Source organism: Dasypus novemcinctus, chromosome 25 (genome assembly GCF_030445035.2).
Source record: "Dasypus novemcinctus isolate mDasNov1 chromosome 25, mDasNov1.1.hap2, whole genome shotgun sequence".
Taxonomy (NCBI): Eukaryota; Metazoa; Chordata; class Mammalia; order Cingulata; family Dasypodidae; genus Dasypus; species Dasypus novemcinctus.
The window spans coordinates 10,460,354-10,483,029 of NC_080697.1; the positions used below are offsets into that span (position 1 = coordinate 10,460,354).

A 22,676-nucleotide genomic window follows, 5' to 3' on the forward strand; every position below is an offset into this window, starting at 1 on the left:
ACCTACTGTATGCTTAGGCAGTCAAAGCTAACAACCTACAAGGGAGAGAGACAAATATAAAAAATGACTAATAAGATAACCAAAATATGTATAAAGAACTATGAGAAGTCAGATGAGGAAGCAATTAATTCAACTGCAGACAGCAACCGGACAGTAGACAAGTCACTTTTCAGGAGAGTCTTACAGATGATTAATTTATTAAGCTAACAGCTGTGGGTGAACAAGAGTGATTTTTGGGAGGGAGAATAGTGAATAGTCAAGTGTGGCTAAAGCAAAAATGGCATACACATATAAAATATCAGGACAACGGTAAAGAATGTGTTTTCTTCCGAGGAAAGCTAATCAAGGTTCATTACCAAAAACATAAGACATTCTCTAACCAGTTCAATCACCTAGACACAAATCATTATCACATTAAAAATTACTGCTAAAAGATAAAGAAAAAAGAGACACAGCTTAAAATCATTACAACCACATAACTGTATGATCTGAAATTAAACCAAACTTTTATTAGGAAGATATAACCATTTTCAAGATTTATGGTTGAAAAATAATTAAGTCTCAAAGGCAAAAATAACCAAAGCATAAATATTTACCTCTCCCATTCAAAATATTCATAAATATTTACCTCTCCCATTCCCCGAGATTCTAATGTAAGAGCTTGAAAATCATGATTCATTTCATCCACAGATCAAACCTGTTGAATAATAAGAACAAAAATTAATAGAAATATTTTTAGACAATAGGCTACATCAACTTTTTATATAATATTACTACTGATGTTAGCATAATCTGAGAGGGACAAGAATGGCTTTAGTTCTCTAAAAATACAGGTTTTTCCAAAGAAAGCACATGATAATTTACATTAAATTTTGTGGGGAAAACCAGAGATTGAGGGCCCTTGTTGGATTCTTCTGTGTCAACAAAAACCCTTACTAATTTCTGGGCAAAAGAATTGATAGAAGGTAAAGATTAGAAGGAAACACAGACACCAAAAAAGTTGTCTTTTTATTTTGTATTTCCTATTAGAAAATTATTTCGCAATTAATTTTTTCAGTTAATATTTTTCAAAAGTTCTCAGCCTTGCATTATTTATAGCTTTTACACACCAATGATAAATAAAAATTTTTCACTGAAAATATTTAAGTAGTAAAATAAACTCAATAAGATGGTGCTCCAGTTCTAATTCAAAGTAACATGGAAACTAATCTCCTGTGAGAATAATTACAGTAGTCAGAGTAAGGTTTCTTTAGAACAATTCCCTTCCCTTCTTTTCAAACTAAAACTAAAGCGTATCTTTATATTCCTAACAAATAGTTTAGAAGTTGCCTTTTATCTCACAGGGCAATTAATGTGTTTTACAGTTAGTGGCCCTTGGCTCCCTGTAGTAACTACTACAGAGAAGTCATGACAAATTCATAGCCTTCAAACCCAAATGGGCTTTACATTCCTGTTTATTTTCTCTAGTCAGTTATCACTCTAAAAACTCTACAGCATTTGATGTAATAAAGCACCCCTCCCTTCCAGTAAGTTCTCTGTTACTACGCTGCCCTCTTATAATAATAATAATAATTCATCTTGTTACTGCCCTTTGTCTCTAGCTGCTGCTTCTCAAGTTTCTTCAAAGACTATTTGTCTCCCACCCCTTGAATGTTAGTGTTCCTCAGAATTCTCTTTTCTACCCTTCACCCAGGGGCAATCTCATCTACTTACTGTTGGAACTGTCTGTCTCCTTGTACACTCCCTTGTCCCCCAATCTACCACAGGAAATTCCAACTTTATTCTTCTCCACTTCCAACTTTCTATCCTTTCTTATGCTCACTATCCAATTACTTACAAAGACCTGTCAAATCGACCTCCTACCTCGCTTAAATTCATCCATATCACTCAATTCCAATTACTGTTGTTCCTGTCTTCCCATCCTGCAATCTAAACTTCAAAATGCATTTAGTCATCTTTCTGATGGTGTTAGATATGTCATTTCCGTAAGTGAATCCTGCCACTGGCCTTAAAGATAAAGCTCAAATTTCTGAATTCAAATTCTGTAACTCAATTTCTACAACTCTGAGCAAGTAAGCTAAACTTTGCTCTCTCAATTTTCTCATCTGAGAATAAAAGCAGCATCTGCCACATAGATTTGTGAAAAATGAATTAGATAATAACATATACTTCACATCTTAATAAAAAAATTAATTCAAAATGGACCATACACCTAAATGTAAAATTATAAAACTCATAAGAATACAGGAGAAAATCTGTGTGTTTTGCAACGAGCTTTTAGACCGTCAAAGGCACGATTCATAAAAAGACAATCCTTATAAATTCGATTTTAACAGCAAAAGACACTGTTAAAAGAATGAAAAAAAACAAGCCACAGATTAGGAGAAAATATTAGCAAATCACATATCCAATAATAGATGTACAAAGAACATATAAAAAAATCGAGAACTACCCAATTTAAAAAATGGGCAAAAGTTCCAAACAGATACATCAAAGAAGATACAGACTGCAAAGAAGCATATGAAAAAAAATGCTCAACATCATTAGTCTTTAGGGAAATATAATTTTAAAACCACAATGAGATATCACCACATATATTAGAATAGTTAAAAGACAAAACCAAAAAAGCCTGACAATAGCAAGTACAGATGAGATTATAGAGCAACAGGAACTCTCATTGATTGCTGCTAGGAACGCAAAATGATAGTCACTTTGGAAACAGTGTGGCTGTTTTCTTACAAAGTTAAAAATACACTTACACAAACCCCAAAATTACACTCCTAAATATCCAAGTGAAATGAAAGTTTATGTACACACAGAAGCTGTACTCAAATGTTTACAGCTTTATTCATAATTGCCAAGAATTGGAAACAACCCAAATGTTCTTCAACAAACTAGGGTACATCCATACAGTGGAACAGTTCTCAGCAATATCAAAACTATTGATTCTCACACAACACAGATGAATCTTAAGTGAATTTTACCAAGAAGCCCAAATCCAAAAGGCTGTGTACTGTATGATTCCATATATATGCTATTCCGGGAAAACGCAGAACTTTAGGGATGAAAAAAATTCAAAGTGATTGCCAGGAGATAGGGGTGAGGGAAGGTGCTAGCTGCAAAGGAATTTTTGGGGTGATGAAATCATCTCTATGGGACTCAGGTAGTAGACACACAACTATGACTGTTTAAACCCACAGAATTTTAGGGCACAAAGAAACTTTTTTCTGTAAGCAAAATCCAGCTAAAGTACTCATATCACAACTAAAACATGGGAACAGATGCAAGAATTTGAAGCAGGGAAAGTACGTAAGTCAAAGGCTCACAACTATTCTGTTCTCTTGTTAACATGCTTGATAAGTTTGATTCATTAACAGTTTTCTCACTAAGTGAGTACAATTAAGACTAAAAGAACAAAACAAAACTTTCTGCGGCTGACCACCATAGGAGTGGCAGGAATTTGGAGTTTATAAGTCCCATGAAAACAAAGCTAAACAAATAAAAACCCAGTATTCATCATAGGAGCATTAACAAAGGCTAGGGTATCATAAAGTCTAGAATACAATCCAAAATTACTAGACCTATGAAAAAACAGAAAAATGTTACCTACATGAAAGGCAGTCAATTAATAGAGACTGCCCTCCAAAAGGAGCCAGAGATTAGAATTGCAAGCAAGAATCTTAAACTATTACAACTGTATTCAAAGATTAAAAGAAAAATATATCTAATGAATACAAAAATGAAAAAATTCAGGAGGGAAACAGAAACTAGAAAAATAACCAAATGAAAATTCTAAATCTGGAAAATTTTTACCAGGTGTGCTTACTAGCAGATTGGAGATAAAAGAAGAAAGGATTAGAGAACTTGAAGAAGAATCAAAAGAAATTTCCAATCTGGAGAAAGAAAAAAACAAAACAGAACAGAGCCTTAATGACTTACGGACAATATCAAAAGGTTTAAAATGCATGTAACTGGAGCCCCAGGAGGAAAGCAGAATGGGATGGGAAAAATATTTGAAGAAATAATGGCAAAAATTCCCCAAACACAGTCAAAGCCGAATTAACAGATCTAAGGAGTTCAATGAAATCCAACAAAAATAAAAAGAACCTCACACCTATGCCCATCACAATCAAAATGCTAAGAGCCAAAGATAGAAAAATCCTGAAAACAGCCAGAGGAAACAAACACATTACACACAGGAGAACAAGGATATGAATCACCACTGACTTCTTTAAAAAGAAACAATGGAGAAAAGAAGATAATTCAATGACATCTTTAAAGTGATGAAGGAAAAAAAACTACCAACATGGAATGTTATATCTGGTGAAAATACCCTTCAAGAATAAAAGCTTAAAATAGGCATTTTTAGATTAAAAAAAAAACTAAGAAAATTTGTGCATACCTCCACACACCTCAAGAAATGCTTAGGAAAAAAAAGTTCTTTTGAAGGAAAATGATACAAGATGGAAAGTCAGACCTTCAGGAAGGAATGATGAGTACCAGAAATGGTAAATATATGCACAAATACAAAGAACTAGTTTTCCTCTTAATTTCTTCAAAATACATATATCTGTTTAAAGCAAAAAATTTAACACTATTGTGGGGGTATATCACATACGTAAATGAGCCATTTTACTTGTACACCCAACACCTATAAATATCTCTAGCGATACCGTCATGACACTTTGGGTTTAAAAAAGGTAAAATTATCGGTAAAACCAAATATTCTCTCACGGCAGGAAGACAAACACACACCTTCCAATTACCAATATAAATAAAAGAATCCTGGTCTAAATGTGTCCAAAGTTCTCAGTCTGAATATCATAGATATCCATTCTTTTTCTATAGCAGTATTTTTTAAAATTTATCTTTTTTTTTTAAAGATACACAGATCACACAAAAAGAAATCCATTCTAATGTCTACTATATTTTGCTCCGATCAGCTTTAATTTCTAAACGTTTCTTTAAAATTTCCTAAATTTGACATTTGATTATTCTGTAAGTACCACTTCATAAAATTTCCCATATTGCCCCAGACCAGGGGTTCTTAACCAGGGATCCAAGCAAAGATTTCAGGGGCTCTGTGAACTTCAACTGAAAATTCAAAAAATCATCCTTGTGGTGACATGCTGGTGTGGGTGTGATATATTTATTAAACAATACACTGTATAGTGTGGACCTAATCTGATTTTTATTTTGATGTAGCCTGTTTTGAGTGTGGTAAATAACTGCATGCACAAAGTGAGGGAAGTAACTTATGCTTTATGGCCTGGTTTCTGTAAGCTCTTACCCCAAATAAATACCCCTTATAAAAGCCAACAGATTTCTGGTATTTTGCATTAGCACCCCTTTGGCTGACTAATACACCCATCAACAGATGAATGTTGGTAAGGATGGCGGAGTTGTTTTTATGACTCTGTGGGAAAACTAGAATTTCTAAATGTTTGCCAAAAATGACTGTTCAAACAGATGTTGAGCCATGTTAGGCTATCAGGTATTGAATTTATGGGAAAGCTGTAAAATATAATTTTGAATAATCCTAGAATTTAATTTAAAGACATGCCAACGTTGAGTGTCATAAAACTATCTGCCACCACATTCTGAGAAGGGGCCCATGGAACAAAACAAGTTAAGAATTCCTGCCCTAGACCCTATGTCCTTTACAAATAGTTTTTCTTAGATTTAAATTTGTGGTCTCATTTTCTCTCTTTTTAAAAGATTTACTTATTACTCTCCCCCCACCCACCCAAATGATCTGTTCTTTGTATCCTTTCACTGTGTGTTCTTCTGTGTCCACTTCTATTTTTGTCAGCAACAGGGAATCTGTTTCTTTTTGTTGCGTCATCTTGCTGCATCAGCTCTCTGAGTGCGGCAGCACTCCTGAACAGGCTGCACTTTTTTCGCATTGGGTGGCACTCCTTATGGGGCGCACTCCTTGTGTGTGGGATCCCCTACGCGGGGGACACCCCTGCGAGGCACGGCACTCCTTGGGAGCATTAGCATTGCGCAAGGGCCAGCTCCACACGGGTCAAGGAGGCCTGGGGTTTGAACCGCAGACCTCCCATGTGGTAGGTGGATGCCCTATCCATTGAGCCAAGTCCACTTCCCTCACTTTCTCTTAAATCTTATATTTTCTAGATTTCCTATCACATAGGGTCCCAACTTCTTCCAAGTCAGAAAAAAAAAACAACTTCATTGTAACAAAGACATTAAGAATGTTTTACGTATTTTTTGAATGTAATATTAAAAAAATGAATAAAGACAAAAAAAAAAGAATGTTTTAACCTATCATTAACTATTTCCTAAATCTAACAGCCAGTCCTCTGCAAACTTCAGGATATTGTTCATATGTTATCAGGGATCACTTACTTTCAATCACTTACGAGATTTTAAGATTGTATTTGGGGGGAAATTCATCATTCCCTGATACTGATGCCATTTTCTCATTTGTCGAGAATGCTTCACATTTAAATCCTACCAGTTTGAAAGAGCACAACCATACATATAATTCTGATTTCGTAACTCAATTTATAAACATGTATTAAATAATATTAAGCCCTAAACCCTGGGCTCAAAGTACAAAGATCACACCAACTAGGGTAACTTTTTTCTTAAATCTTTCATGTAATTAAATTTTATTTACCGGTATCCTCTGGACTGTCCTTACTAGATGAACATTAGGGTTGAAAACATTCTTATTATGTAAAGTGGAAATGGCTCTAAAATTGATTCTTACTACTTTGCCATCCTACAGAAAAGTACAATGGATAAAATTTGATTTGTAATGCAATATGGTAGAGTTGAAAAATTGATTTAGGCTCAAAGGAGTTCAAGTTTTGCCTTTTGCACATCATCTAATTTTCCAAATTTTAGTTTACTAAAATTAGCTTACTGTTGTAAGGATCAAATGAGATAATGCATCCAAAATTGTTCTGTGAGCTATTAGTAAGTGCTCAAAAAACACTAGCCATCATCAAGACCACCATCATCATTGCACTATACTCTTACAAAAAGAACAAAAAGTTTTCTCAGTCTCTTGGGATGCCCAGTGTTTCTGTGCTTTGTATCTGCTTTTGATAGTATTTCAGCCTCCTGTCTTCTGGTCAGGTGTCAGGTGACTTTAACATAGTAAGGGTGCCACTTTGACAGTTCTAGACAGTTGCTTTTAATTTACAAGCAATCTGTAGCCTCAGATATCCAAGTACAGTAGACTTGTAAGAGTAAACACTGGGAAGTGGATGTAGCTCATGGGGACGAGTGCCTGCTTCCCAAACAACACATGAAAAAACCAACTTGGGGCAGCCGGTGTAGCTCAGTGGTTAAGCACCTTAGGTCCCCAGTTCAATCCCTGGCGCCAGAACCTCAGAAAAGAATACACAGACTCTAAGAAAGACACTACCTCTAACTATCCTAAGGCAGGCAATTTGGCTTCATGCCTAGGTTCATCTCTTGAACCATTTTCTTCCAATTTTGGGAAATCTATTTTAACAACAAAACCTGAAATATAAAAAAGCTTTATGTATGAAAATGCTCATAGTAGTGTTACTTACAGATCCTAACATTATAAACTGCTAACTGTCCAACAAGAGCTATAACAACATCTATAAAACCTCGGTATCATGACGCTATTAAAAATATGTTTGAAATGAAAATATTTATATAGTAATGTTAAGACTGCAAGGAAGCAAATAAAAATCCAGTCTTTTTAAGTGATAATATTACCACTAATTTTTTCTACCTATTTATCTGTATTTTATTGTCTTTCTACAAAATCTGTATAACTCCTGAATGGGAGGGGAATTTTTATTCTAAAAAAAAAAGGGAACAGTAACAGACCTAAGAAATTTTCTCAGGAGTAAAGCACTGGAGCTTTACTGAAACATTATTTTGTTTACTTACTTTCACATTTTCATCTGTGATCCATACAGAAGAGGTCATAAGCTAAGGTACCTCTAGATAAAACTTTTTTTTTCTGTAATGGGCCAGATAGTAAACATTTTATTTAGGCTTTGAGGGTAATATGGTTTCTGATGCAACTCTGCCTTTGTAGAATAAAGCAACCCTAGATAATACCTAAATGAATGACCACGGCTGTATCCCAATAAAACTTACTTATGAACAGTGAGATGTGTCTAAGTGTGTTATTCTTGTGATTTTTAAAAACCATTTAAAAATGCAAAAATCATTCTGAGTAAGTGAGCTATACAAAAACAGGTGGTGGGGCCAGATTTAGCCTTCAGGCCATAGTTTGCCAACCTCTACTGTAGTGTATTTACTCTTCTGACTGCTACACAAAAACCAAATGTAAGTAGGCCACTCCCAAACAGGAGAAAACCAAAAATTAAGCATCAGGCCTTTGCTTTTAACTTTTTCATTTCCATTATCCACACCCATTTTTTCTTATAATGAATGGGATTTCAGATGATATGCAAATGGAGGTTTAGATTTTATTATCTTCCAAAATGGCCAGGGAAAGTTACAGGGAAAAGACTTAAGCAAAACCACAAACCCCACATGGCAGGACTCAAGCACGGCTTTTCAGTTTAGGGTTTTATTGTTTATTTTAATGAGAGGGGGGAGAAAGTGGGCAAGACAATGGAACAGAAATAAAACAAAAGAAATTAAGCACTATTTCAACTTTCATATAGTAACCTCCATATTGTTGAGGGGGAAGAGGGTTATACATATGCCACTAAGTGGGACTCTAAAAATTTTCGCAAAATACCAGTCAGAAAAGTAAAAAACAACCCAGAACTAAAAACAAATCAGTCGGCTACCTCCTAAGCAGCTACAGATCTGGTGTCATCTGATGGCAAAGGAGAAGAGCTTGCATTGAGTTTAATGACTTTACCTTGAATGGTTGGATATTGGAGAGGAACAGAACCATCTTTTATTCTAACAAGCAAGAGAATCTACTAGCATCCAATTAACAGAGTTAACTAGGTTCATCTGAAGAAAAGGTATTCAGCAGATGTAGCACACCAATCCAGTGTAACTTCTGTCTTCAATTATTTGGTCTGTGTTATTACAACATGAAACCTCCCAATACTACTGAATAATTAGGATTTGCTAATATAGAATAAAATTTATAGAAATACATGATTTTAAAATTATTTCCTAGCAAAAGAAATAAGCAGTCTGACTAAAGCTTAACATTAGCTAATTTTTCTGTAAGAAGCATTATCATGTCTATGTGAGAAAAAATAAAGTACCTCAAATACAATAACGTGGTTAAGTTCCTGATGGTTTCCAAATTTACTAACATCTAATCCAAAAGGTTTATAAATAGCTTGTGTAAAGAACCAAGAATATGCATTAATATATTAACATAATACATTTATATCATTAGTAGCACTAATTTTTCTCAGATATCTGATCCAATTCCCTATCATATGCCTGCCATAAAAAGGGGGAAAAACATTTAGAGGTACAAATAAATGGAATTAAAGCACTCTCTACCACCATATGGAACTAATCATATTTTCATATTATAATTAGCTGTATTTTAATACCATAGTAGAAATTAAACTCTAAGGTTAAAGGGACTAGGAATTACATCTCAGCCATCTAAAAGTGCAAATATATATTGAACGAAAAAAAATTTTTCCCTGAATTGTGATTCAATATCTAGATAGTGACTGCTTATAAATACCTCCATATATATCAATATATAATGCTTATTTTTATAGATAACGAACCAGGCTCTTCCTCAGATGTTTTGTACTGCTGAAAATATTTACCAACACAAAATGACTAACGAGGGCAAATTCCCACCAGCATTAGTTCTCCAAATTGGAACTCTATATCTAAAAAGCCATTGCTACCTTTTCTAGCAATTTCAAAAACAACAAAATTACGTGGAAACTTAACTGATTTGCATAAACCTAAAACAATGCACACTGATAGATTTAAGGTACGTATGAAATATTCTTGATAGTCATCCCGCTTGGACTGTTTCTAATGAACCTAACCACTGAACATTTTTTAAGATTTATTTATTTTATTTATTCCCACCACCTCCCACCCTGCCCCGTCTGTTCTCTGCGTCTATGTGCTGTGTCTTCTTTGTCCGCTTCTGTTGTTGTCAGCGGCACGGAAATCTGTGTTTCTTTTTGTTGCGTCATCTTGTGTCAGCTCTCCGTGTGTGTGGCACCATTCCTGGGCAGGCTGAACTTTCTTTCGCGTTGGGCGGCTCTCCTTAGGGGGCACACTCCTTGCATGTGGGGCTCCCCTACACGGGGACACCCCTGCATGGCACAGCACTCCTTGCGCACATCAGCATTGCGTGTGGGCCAGTTCCACACGGGTCAAGGAGGCCTGGGGTTTGAACCGTGGACCTCCCATGTGGTAGATGGATGTCCTAACCACTGAGCCAAGTCCACTTCCCTAACCACTGAACAGGTGGCCACTGCCCACAAACAGGTTTAACGTCCTTAAGAACACCCTTGATATTTTCTACTTATTTGTCTATGTACTTTACGAGTGGATTGTCTGTGCTCGTTTTATTCAAAAGGCAAAAACTCTAGGGCACAGAACAGTATTACTGATTCAGTTATATTAAAGAAAAGTCAAGTTTTATGTTTTGAATTAAATTTGGCATAAAAATAAGTGTTATCAACTTACAGGTTCCTGCAACCGTAAGTTCCTTCAAAGGTCCAATTATTAGCTCTAATCTTCTAATTAAACGCTTTATTCTACCATCAGCATTTACATAATAAATAAAAATTTACCAAATTTATTTATTTGCAAAAATGCTTTAGCTCTTTGAGGATAAACCTATTTGGGAGATCCTATTAACCAAGGAGACAAGAGTTTTATATATATATAGATATATATATACACACACACACATACATACACATACATATATATATATACACACATATATGTATATAAAATGCAAACAAAAGGCAAGATGTTTTTCCTCAAAAATTCTAAGGAGAATTAACATATATTTGAGTCCTTACAAAGTCCTTTATCACCCGACATTCTCCCAAATGCTTTTCTTGAAAAACAAAGTACTGCTCAGAGAAGAGCAACAGCCTGAAACAGCCTCAATCAATGCTAGTTTTTGATGTCTTTCAACATCATCTGAGAGGAGGGCAAACAACTTAGATGAAACCAAAAATGACATACTTTAGGAAACTGTTAATGCCAAATATGGCTTTACTGACAATGTACAAGACACATGTGAACTGTTAAAGATATATTGAGATGAGCCCCCAAAACCAGTATTTCTAAGTTACCTTTTCTTTTTTTAAGTATGGGTAACTGTCCTAAAATTCGAACAAGCAGACATAGCCCTTATGATGTAATGCAATAGGAAACATCATCATCACCTATGAATGAATTCCTGCCTATAAAACAAACCAAAAGCAACAACAAGAAAACCACTTCAAATTTCAATCTACCTAATCAAGCCACTAGATCTAAACACTGATTTACTGGAAATATGAGAGATAAAAGAATAAAATCAACAAATACCATAAAAGAAAGTAATTGCCTAACCCAGAATGAGATGTTTAAAAGGGGGGGGGGGAATCACCTGGCTTAAAGGGAAAAAAATTACACACCTATGACATGAAATTTTAAAGCGGAGGAAGGAGGGAAAGAGGACTATTACAAACTAAGAGAATGTTTATTGTAGAAACCTCGTTTGAATCTGGAGTCTAACAACCAGTTATAAAGACTTCTGTGACACAATCAGGAAAATCCAGATACAGAATATTAGTCATATTAAGGAATTATATTAGTTTGATAACAGCAAAAGGGTTGTATTTTTTAAAAAGTCCTCATCAGTAAGAGAATTTATGCTTGAAATGAACATGTTGCTGGGGATTTGCTCTGAAATATTTTTGAGAAAGTACAATATAGGTATAAACAAGATTACCATAACTGTTGAATATGGTGAAAGACATCTGGTGATTTTACTATTCTTCTCCACTTCTGTTTGAAATTTTCCCTTATAAAGTTTAACAAAATACACATAATAAAACTAATAAATTGAACACAAAAAATGTATTTCATTTAGATGCCTTGAAGTTGATATAAACAAACTGGTCAGAACATTAACTAAGGACTATTAAGGTATCATTAAATACCTGGCATCTCTGTATCAGAAGACAAAGGTACGAAAAGGAAAGTGATGATTGCCAAGGTCATATGGGTCAGATTTTAGAGGGACATACTGTTTTCAAAACAATATGACAGATTGCACTGTGAAGCAGAAGGCATTTAAGCTGGGCCTTGTAGGATATGTACAATTTGGACAAAACCTTTTTTTTCCCAGTAAACATTTATGAGCTACAACTCAAAAAAGATCTTACCCTACACAATGTTTACCACTTAGGGTCCAAGCTACTGTATGAACTTAATTTCACCTATTATTTCCTAAAATTCTATTTTTGACAAATAGTTCATGAAATATTTTCCTAAAAAATGATTTAGAAATGAGTAAAACCTCCTTCAGGGGAGAAAACCTTCCTCCAAAGAGTACACCAACAGAATTTACTGAGCACTCAATTATATGCTGGAGTTCACACTATGTACATAAATCGAATTGTCACTACAGCCCAAAATATTGTTTTTTTCCAAAAAGGTATTGTATTTGTACTTCACAAATTGTGGCTGATAACCCTACCCAAACAAAGATACTAAAATGGCAGAGGATTCAATACTGTCAAAAACCCAAAGCCCCATGTTCTTTTCCATACAAACACTGAGCTATGTTAATTATATCTCTCTAAAAGTGCTTTCTCCTTAATCTTCCTTTTGCTCACACTACTCCACAGCCCAATGGACAGCTCTTCACCATTTTCTCTTCCAAATGCAAATTCTACAAATCCCTCAAAGTTTGGCTCAAATGCCACTTACTCCATAAAGCCAACCCTAAGCAATCCTTCTCTTAATTCCACAGTATTTAATTGGTATTTTCAATGTACTAATAACATCTTACTCGTAAGATTTTAAAACGCCTCTAAATCAGAATTAGGCACAAATGCAGACTGTTCTGGTTATACCAGGGTGCCATGAAATATTATTAGCTGTGAGGGAGAGGACCAAAAGGAAGAATAGGAAGCATTCTATAAAAGGGAGAAAGGGAAACTGATACAATTATCAAATATGCAACTATCAAGTAGTAGGAGATAGCTCCATCAGTGTGTCTATGGGGAAAAATATCCAAGGATTTTAAGTTAAAGTCAGTGAAAAAGTCTACGTCTATTATCATTCCTCTTTTGTAAAAACAGGAAACAAGCATTCATATACATGTATACACAGAAAACAATGAGAAAGAGTAACACAACTGTTAATAGACCTTAGATATGGAAAGAAGGTATACGAAAACTTTTACTTTACATTTTATAGTTCTTTACTACTTATTTCCCATTCATTACTTACATCTTTGAAAATATTTAATATATACAGATGTTAAAAAACCACTAAGCATATTAACAGTTCCTATAATCAAGTTAGCTTGGCAATCAATGGCCTCAAATATTTAATAAGTCAATTAGTTATTAATATGCCACATTAATGTCTCTAAAAAAAGTGAGTCCTTTAGGTTACCTTTGAAGAATTTATGTTTACTACAATGTATTTTTTAAAATAAGCAAGAACTGGCTTTTCCCAAGATAAAAACACCTATACACAGACTATATAATAATATATCATGACTTTTTTTTTAAATAAGATTTTATTTCTATCTCCCCACCCCCTCATTATTTGCACTTGCTGTGCCTGTTTATATTCTTTGTTTCTTTAGGAGGCATCCAGAACTGAACCCTGGATCTCTGACGTGGGAGAAAGGCACCTAATCGCTTAAGCCACCTCCATTTAAAGCTTTTTTTCTTCATTCCTCTTCTTTCCTACTTTTTTAACATATTCCTCCAAGTGTAAAAATGGAGCTAACCAAATCATATATTTATTTCAATATATTTGACAGAACATACTCTATTAAACACTAGGTATTTCTAGCTGTCAACTTTTACTTTACATTTTAAATACTTTTTGAAGTATTTTTTTTTTTAAAGATTTATTTATTTATTTAATTTCCCCCCCTCCTCTGGTTGTCTGTTCTTGGTGTCTATTTGCTGCGTCTTGTTTCTTTGTCCGCTTCTGTTGTCGTCAGTGGCACGGGAAGTATGGGCGGCGCCATTCCTCGGCAGGCTGCACTTTCTTTCACGCTGGGCGGCTTTCCTCACGGGCGCACTCCTTGCGCGTGGGGCTCCCCCACGCGGGGGACACCCTTGCGTGGCACGGCACTCCTTGCGCGCATCAGCGCTGCGCATGGCCAGCTCCACACGGGTCAAGGAGGCCCGGGGTTTGAACCTCGGACCTCCCATGTGGTAGATGGACGCTCTAACCACTGGGCCAAAGTCCGTTTCCCTTGAAGTATTAATGTACATTTAATTCAAGTATTTCTTAGCATTATTCTTTGCTTTATAATGCATTCTTTGGCATTAGCTGAAGGACGGAAAAGAACTGGTTTAAAAAAATGTCATTACTTTTACTACTCAAGACTATAACTGATGTGAATTAAAAAAATCCCAGTGGAGGCCAGTATATCCCAGTTCTAAAACCATGTTTCACTCATACAAGCAATCTGAATGATAGGAAGCTCTGATTAATAATTAAATGAAACTTCATCTATGTGCGGAATCCTGAAGGTTTACCACTCTGGAGTAAATGAATCAGATTAAGACTTGGGATAATGCCTTTTTAAATATACATAGTGAGAACCTGTTAACTGATTTCCAGAAAACTAAACGTTCACAGACATTTGGAAACTCTTCATCTACCTCAGGGATATGAGCACTTCAATTTTAAGGACACAGGTTCCCAAACCTTCATAGTACATCAATATCTAGGCTTTTAAAAACTACAAATGGGGAAACGGACTTTGGCCCAGTGGTTAGGGCGTCCGTCTACCATATGGGAGGTCCGCGGTTCAAACCCCGGGCCTCCTTGAGCCGTGTGGAGCTGGCCATGCGCAGTGCTGATGCGCGCAAGGAGTGCCCTGCCACGCAAGGGTGTCCCCCGCGTGGGGGAGCCCCACGCGCAAGGAGTGCGCCCGTGAGGAAAGCCGCCCAGCGTGAAAAGAAAGAGCAGCCTGCCCAGGAATGGCGCTGCCCACACTTCCCGTGCAGCTGACAACAACAGAAGCGACAAAGAAACAAGACGCAGCAAATAGACACCAAGAACAGACAACCAGGGGAGGGGGGGAAATTAAATAAATAAATAAATCTTTAAAAAAAAAAAAAAAAACTACTACAAATGCTCAGATCCAACCCAATACTGGCTTAAGTTAGTCTGGGCTGGCAGACAAGCACAGAATTTTTTAGTACTTTTTAAAGCTTTCCAGGTGATGCTTCCTGTGCAGAGAGGGTTGAGATCCGTACACATCACCTATAGCTAAGCAATATATCAACAAAGACCCTAGAGTGTTTTCTGGCTAAAACATTTTGTTAGCACCCTCTTCATCATGGTGTAACAGAAATGAGATTCAAAGGACCTAATATACAGTCTCAAGTTTGTCTCTAGCTGAATATCTTAATCAAGAAACTGAACCCATTTCCCCCTTTATAAAATGGGAATAACAATGCCTCCCTCATGGGGTTATTGTGAAGACTAAACGAGGTAACACTTGAAATATGTCAAGTGTTTTCTAGAGTAGTAATGACACCCCATGAGTGAACATATTTTCAGTTTGTTTAGAAGTCAATATCTACGGGAATCCACAGCACTTTTATAATACCGTCTTCATGGCACTTGGTATACTGTACCATATTCACCAGTTTAATCACTTTTCTGTAAACTCCTTATGAACAAGGACTGTGTCTTATTCGTCTTGGTATCACCAAAGGATACCAAGGACAGTGTCTGTCACAAAATAGGTCTGCTAGTCTCAAAAATGTTAACCTAGTAGCCTTGGCTTGATAAAAACCATAACTCTTAAATTGTCCAGAATAACAAAAAGACCTGAATGTTCTTTTTTCCCACTCTCCCTCCTCCTGCCCTGCTGTTTTTGCTGTGTCCATTTGCTGTGTGGCTTCTGCATCTATTTCTCTTTTTGTCTTCTCATTTTTTTTTTTTTTTTTTTTTGATTCACTGGGATTTGATTCTGGGGACTGATGTGTACAGTGGTTCTCCGTAACTTGCTCCACCTCAGTTCCTGGTTTCTGCTGTGCTTCACTTCAACCTTGACTTTCTCCTTGATCTCTCTTTTGTTGTGTCACCATCTTGCACAGGCACTGGCTTGCCGCATAGGCATGCTTTCTCTTTCTTTTTTTTACCAGAAGGCCCAGGTATCAAACCTGGGCCATCCCATATGGTAGGTGGAAGCCCAATTACTTGAGCCATATCTGCTTCCCTGAATCTTCTTAATACTCCATAAATATCCTCTCAACGAGACTTCTAATAAGAATTAGCACACAATTTATCTCTGGCAAGAGCTTAGAGAAAATCTGATTTTTGCTGGTCCAGGATCGACAGAATTTTGAGATTAAGGTATCTAAGATGCCCTTGCATGGAAAGCAATTGAACTTCAATTGGAAGACTGTCTTAAAAAACACCTGTAGGCAAAACCTGAAGCTATCATCTCTGAACTTCAAAATTTAATACTTTATGTTGAATTGGTTCTAAAGATTCAGGTTTTATCATAGAAAACTTGATATTTTGCATTTAATCATGCTTAGAGTTACTGATGTATTAACAGGAGATGCTCAAAATAAACTAGTGCAAAAGATGACCTGGTCATCAAAATGAAGATGAACTCCTACCTGTATATTATTCCTTCTTGGTATTTAACAAAATCATGCAAAGCAGTCCATATTTTTCTGTCTAAAACTTACCTCATTTAACTGCCTAGTAAAGATCTATACTTAGGGTAAACCTGCTGCTACCACCCATTTATCTTCTTTAATATCTGAAAAAATAAAACCAGTTGCATATCATATAGTCAAGACTATCTTCTACTGATTCCTAATAACTCTTTTAGACATAGTGCCTAAAAACTTTGAAATGGAGAACTTGTAACACTTTTTATGTCCCTTCATAGTCAATTTTACCAAATCCCTTCTAGGAAGCAGAAGAATATTTTGGTCCAAACATTTATTTGCCCAGAGCAGGTGATAAATGCTGCCTTTTTTCCTGTCCTAGTTGCAGTTAAAGTAGTCTTACACTCCAACTATCCTTTCTCCCTTCATACTTCATAATTGTTTTTTTTTTTTGGGGGGGGGGTACTTGGCAGCTACAATAAAATCCTGGGATATGCACATTTGGATATTTCCCAGTGTTCTGCCCTAAAATCTTTATCCTTTCACAAGAGAATAGTAAATGAAATGAAAATCAGTAATATGTAAACCAAAAATGGGTAAGATTACAGTAGAGGAAACATAGTAAAGAAACTATCTTCTTACCAACACAATTGAATCCTTGTTAATTCTTTAAAGTACTTAGAAGAATATAAAAAATAGCCGTGCCAGAGTCAATCAAATGGTTTAAAAAAAAAAAAAAGTTCAACAAAAGACAAAAACTTCCTCACTTTCATTAAGAATTAAAATGTCTCTCTGGAAGATGACAATTGTGTTTAATTTGGTAAGTCTTAATTTTTTCATTTTTAAAGAAGCTGGATCTTTGACTTGTAGGAAGAAAAGGTCACTAAGGGAAAACTATTTTAACCTTGTCTCTAAATCTGCTTTCTAAAATTCAGAAGGAAAAGCATTTATCATGCAGCTACCTATATAAACAATTCTTTATGGTGCTTCTATCGCTGGTCAACTCCGAAAATAGTTCTCTCTTCACAAATTCACTTTTTCCATTACAAAAGCAATAACTTTTAAATGAAATGTCTTCTACGCATATTGCTGAATAGAAAAATCACTATTAAAATGTTAGTTTCTAAATGATAGGGTTTGAGGAAACTTTTTCCCCTTACACCAGAATTCAAAAGCAAGTGAGAAGACGCAGGAGTGAGGCTGACGGCAATTCAAGCATCACCTTTATTACCGATAAAGTTATAGACTGGAAGCCATGACCTAGACGTAGGCCAAGTGGGCTTCCTTACAGCACATCATAATTATCCAAACTCAGTCACAGAGCACCGGACAAACAACATTCTCATGAAAGGGAAAGAGTCTATTCCTGGTGGTCTCCTGAAGAAGCAGAGCAGATTAAATGCTTCCTGCAGGGGTCAGACTCTCAAAAGAGAAAGACAGGAAAGGGGCTGAGCCATCATACTCCACCACTTTCCACTCACAAACACATCAAAGTGAAGAGTGAGGGGGTGGGACAATAGGAACAAGTAAGACTATTGTTATGCCTTCTTAAAAACAGAACATCTAATGTCTCATACCAATTTACCCAGAGTTTTAAGTACAAGAATTATTTTAATTAGACTTGTCAGTAAAATGGCCTCAAACTGGGAATGCAAATCATATGAAACCATGCAAATACAAACATTCCATTAATTTAAATACCTTCAAGTTTTAAGAATATGAAAAAATACAGAATTCAATCAAGTTAAGAGGTCTTTAAAGTTAAATGGGAAAAATATTTTCATTAACATAGAACCCATCAAATTCACATGTTTTTGAATTAGGAAGTAGGTGTAACTTGAGGCTAGGAACCAGGAACCAAATTCCACTTACGGAGACAGGCTGGTCACTGAGAAAGAATGGCTCTGGATGTCACACCTGGCCCAAATTGCTCAACATAAATACTTCTGCTAAATTATGGGATGATAAGTACCTTCTCAGGAAGGCAAATTATCTTTAAAAACCAAAAATATTTATAAACAAGTATGAAAAGATTTAAGAGAAAATCATAATACTAATATCTGTGCTAAAACTCTGCATTATTTTACATACTGTAATGCTTAAGAGAATTGGCCTATTAAAACTGACAACCTTGTAAGACTAATTTAAAATGTTAGTAATTTTAAATCAAATTCAAAATTCAAATTTTACTGAGTAATGAAACATCTAAGAGAACGAGGCTGAGACAAATGAAGTTAAAACACTAAGTTTAATGCAGCTTAAATTACTTGAAGACGTTTATGTTGGCAAATCTAATTTGAAGATAAAATAGACTTTTACAAAAAATAAGAAAACTGAACATAAAAGCCTAAGGATCAGACTTCTTTAATTATAACCTTAATTTTAAATAGTATAAACCTTTTCTACCTACGAAACCACTCTTAAGGATACCAGGAAACAATTCTATACAACTTAATTTCAACAAAAATTGACATTTTAAAGACATTCTTGCTATAAAGAAATTATCATCCACTGTGCACATGATATACACATTATTTAAAACAGAAAGATATTAAAAGACTGAGAAAAGAAACTTAACCAACTAAAGTATTTATCCCTATATTTTTAACAGGATAACTAGCCGGAATTCCTTAAATCATACTGTAATACCCCAGGTCTCATGGTGGAGTCACCTATTAAAGGCAAATTTAGGCAGTAAACAAGCTTTTAAAATCCTTAGGGTTTTTTATTGATATTGGCTTTCCCAACATGCAATCCGTTTACAGATGTTACATTTCCCTTAAACGTTTAAAAGCATTTTTCTCTAAGTTTTTAAAGGTTTTATAAGTCTGTTCTCAGTTTTTTTCAACAAGTAAAAGACTCTTAAAGTACCAAGCCCTAATTTTAACTGACATGACTGTCCTACTGCACCCTGTTATGTCAGCTATGCATTTCCCCCCAAATGGATTTGTTAGAACGAAAAGCTAAGTCCAGAAGCGTGGTTTTCTCCAGCTGTGTTCACAAAAGTAGCACTAACTTCTACACTCGTGCTTGGGCATACAACTTTCTGTATATAAACATTTCCCCCACGCTTGGCACAATTCAGATACAAAATGATAGCTAAAGTTACTTGCAACCTCCAACCTTTTGTTTGCTTTTCACGCACAGATTTTTCTGGGTATCAACCTCTTAAAACACACAACGTCCGTGACCAATAGCACCGGGCAAGTCGAACCTAAGTCACTGGTCCTTTCACAGCCCCCGATCTGTCCACGGCCCGCTCTTCCGGGACGTACCCGGGCCCTCGAGCATTCCCACACCGGCTTCCTAAGCCCACTCGTTTCTCGTCACCCACTTCCCGGGCCCGACCCAGCCTGTGCCTCCCGCTCTCCGAGCCCGAGGGCTGGGCGCACGGAGAGTTGGGTGTCGAGGCCCAGCGCGGGCCCGAGAACTGGGTCAGTCCCCGGGCCCCGCCAGGCTGCGTCGCGGGGGAGGGCGCGAGGCGGGAAAGCCGGAGCGCCGCGAGGGCCCCCCTCCCGCGCTCACACCCCCTTCCGGCACCCCTCCCCCTGCATTGTGCGCGCGGGTCCCAGGCCGCAGCCCGCCCGGCGCCCCTCCGGGCCCGCCTGCCTGCCCGGCCCAGGCCGCCACACAAAGCCCCGCGCGGCCGGCCTCGGCGGCACCAAGGGACGGGGGAAGGAGCGCGCTGACTTACGGGGCTACTGCGGCCGCGCTGCCTTAGCCGGGGACACCGACCGTTGGGCACACGGCGGCGTCGCTCTGGGCCGTCGTCCCCTCCTCCGCCTCCGGTGGCGGCAACCTCTTCGTTCTCCACCTGCCTCCCTCCCCCCCACCCCACCTCCACCTCCTCCTTCTCCTCCCCCTCCTCCTCCGCACCACCGAAGTACCGAGGGTGAGACACAGAGAGTCACAACAACATGGCTGCCGCCGCCGCCTCCCCTCCCCGCCCCTCCCTCCGCCCACCGCGCCGCGCGGTGCCCGGCGGGAGAAAGGGGCGGGCGAGCCACTCACCGAGGCGCCAGTCCGCTCAGTGGTTTCCGCCCCCTCGCCCGCGCCCGGCCAGCGGCGGGGGGGCGCTCTGCGCGTGCGCACGTCCTGTGCGCCCTCACGTTCTCGGCCGTCGCCCCGACGCGCACGCGCCTGCCCTCCCCATTGCGGGCTCGCCGCCTGCCCCGGCTGGGAGGCGCGGCACCGGGAGCGCGCGCGGAGCTCAGAGCGCGCAGGCGTGGAGTCCGAACGTCGCGTGGGGCCGGGCCTCGGAATTCGCTGACCTCCGCCGCCTGCCGCGGCCTCATTGTTCTCACCCGGCTGCTCGTGCGGGGTTCGGCGGCGCGCTCCCCACCGCGTGTCTCCGGCCCCTTCGCTTCCGGGGCGCTGGGACCACCGGAGCCGGCGTCGACCCAGGCCGCTCGGCCTTGCCTTTGCCTCCTAGCTAGACCGGGCGGGCACATCTTGGAAAGGGACGATCTTCTAGACTTCTCTCCCGGAGCAGGTGGAGCGCTCTGTCAGCAAACTTCCGGCTGCCGGTGCGGGGGACACCAAGGAAACGCATGTCGGTTTCCAGCGGGGCCAGTGATCTTCACTCGCGGCTGTTTTTCGTCGCCGGCAGCCCACCTTGGCTGAGCGTGGTCCCCTCCCCGAATTTCAGGGTACTTGGAGACGCCGAAAGGTCCCGCAGAGGCACAGCCGGCTACTGACCCAGGCCCTCTGGTGGTGTGATTCCAGAGTTGTGGCCAAGTGGGACGTCTCCCCCCGATTCACATAGCTGTAATGTAGTCCAGCCTGGGCGCCGCGTCTGTCCTGTTCTCGATGGCCTGGCACAGCCCTTCTTATCCCTGATGCAGTGCCGTGGCGTTGCCTTGCTTAGTGTGTGTGCCTCCCCTGGGCGAGTGTAAACCACGAGGACAGGGACCATGTGCTCCTCACCCCTCTACCCCTTCCCCCGCGTCTGTGCTTACGTTCGGTGTTTAATGGTCATTTCCAGAACGAATGTGCTCTTCGATTTTTAATTATTATCAAAAAGTTTATGACATCGAAATCCATCTGAAGCCTTTGCCTCCTGCCCAAGTCTCAGGCTTCTAGATATGTCCACGTGAATAGTCTTCCTGGCACCAAACTTTAAACACTGAACTCACAAGCCTTGCGTTATTTCACAGCGGTGGTGCCACCACCTATTCAGTCCCCGAAACTGATCCTTGTCCCCTTTGCCTATCCCTATAGATAACTTGCCAAGCCTTGCAATTTTACTTCCTAAATATTTCTGGAGATCATCTCTTCCTCCACTTCCCTCTAATACTGCCTTCTTCCCAGGTCTCGGTTTCTGGGTGAAAATAGGTGGGTGCATCAGAGTACAGAGCTGTCTTTCCCTGGGAGGCTGCCGTCTTTTCCCTGGGAAGCCTCTTGAACCTAGAAGAGTGAAATTGAGAGAGAAAAGGAGAATCCTGATGGTGCTTTTCTTCCACTTTGTTTTTGTGTCTGGCTGGTTCTCTCACCCCCTGGATTCTCAGACACATTCCTGGATATGCAGTAAATTCTGCTTTTTTTGCTTAAATTAGGTAAAGTGAGTCTCTCACAACCAAAAGTCCTAATTAAAAGCTGTGTGTATACTACTATAGTTATTTACTTAGTGCTTATAATAAGAGCACCAAAACACTTTCCACATGTTGTTTGATTTAAGGCTCCCAATATCTGTCTGTGGCCCGTGCAGCTGCCTATGCTTAGGAGGACCCCACAATTGGCTTAACGCCCTGTCAACGCTCTCTTGAAAGTCTTAATAGTTTTTGAATAAGGCGCCCCTGTTTCATTGTGCACTGGGCTCCACAAATAGGTAACAGGCCCAGCCTATGCCGTATTACTTCCAGTTGAAAAAAAGATTCTTCATAGCCAGATGTTACTTAGCAC

The 22,676-nt window shown here is 38.6% G+C and overlaps 1 protein-coding gene across 15 annotated transcripts in view; it reads right to left on the reverse strand.

Annotated features, from left to right (window-relative positions):
- PUM2 (pumilio RNA binding family member 2) overlaps window positions 1–20,755 on the reverse strand; it is an 86,502-nt gene extending 65,747 nt beyond the window's left edge. For 7 of the 15 annotated variants that reach the window (XM_058287668.2, XM_058287666.2, XM_058287664.2 and 4 more), the window contains exons 1-2: window positions 20,470–20,741; window positions 629–697 (exon numbers count right to left, since the gene is read on the reverse strand). In XM_058287668.2, the coding sequence (XP_058143651.1) occupies window positions 629–679 (51 nt within the window). In that variant the 5' untranslated portion in view covers window positions 680–697; window positions 20,470–20,741. Of the gene's footprint in view, window positions 1–6; window positions 31–628; window positions 698–20,469 lie in introns of those variants that run through there. The other 8 variants (XM_071211898.1, XM_071211892.1, XM_058287667.2 and 5 more) reach the window with 7 other exon arrangements.
- Between the last annotated feature and the right edge of the window lie 1,921 nt (window positions 20,756–22,676).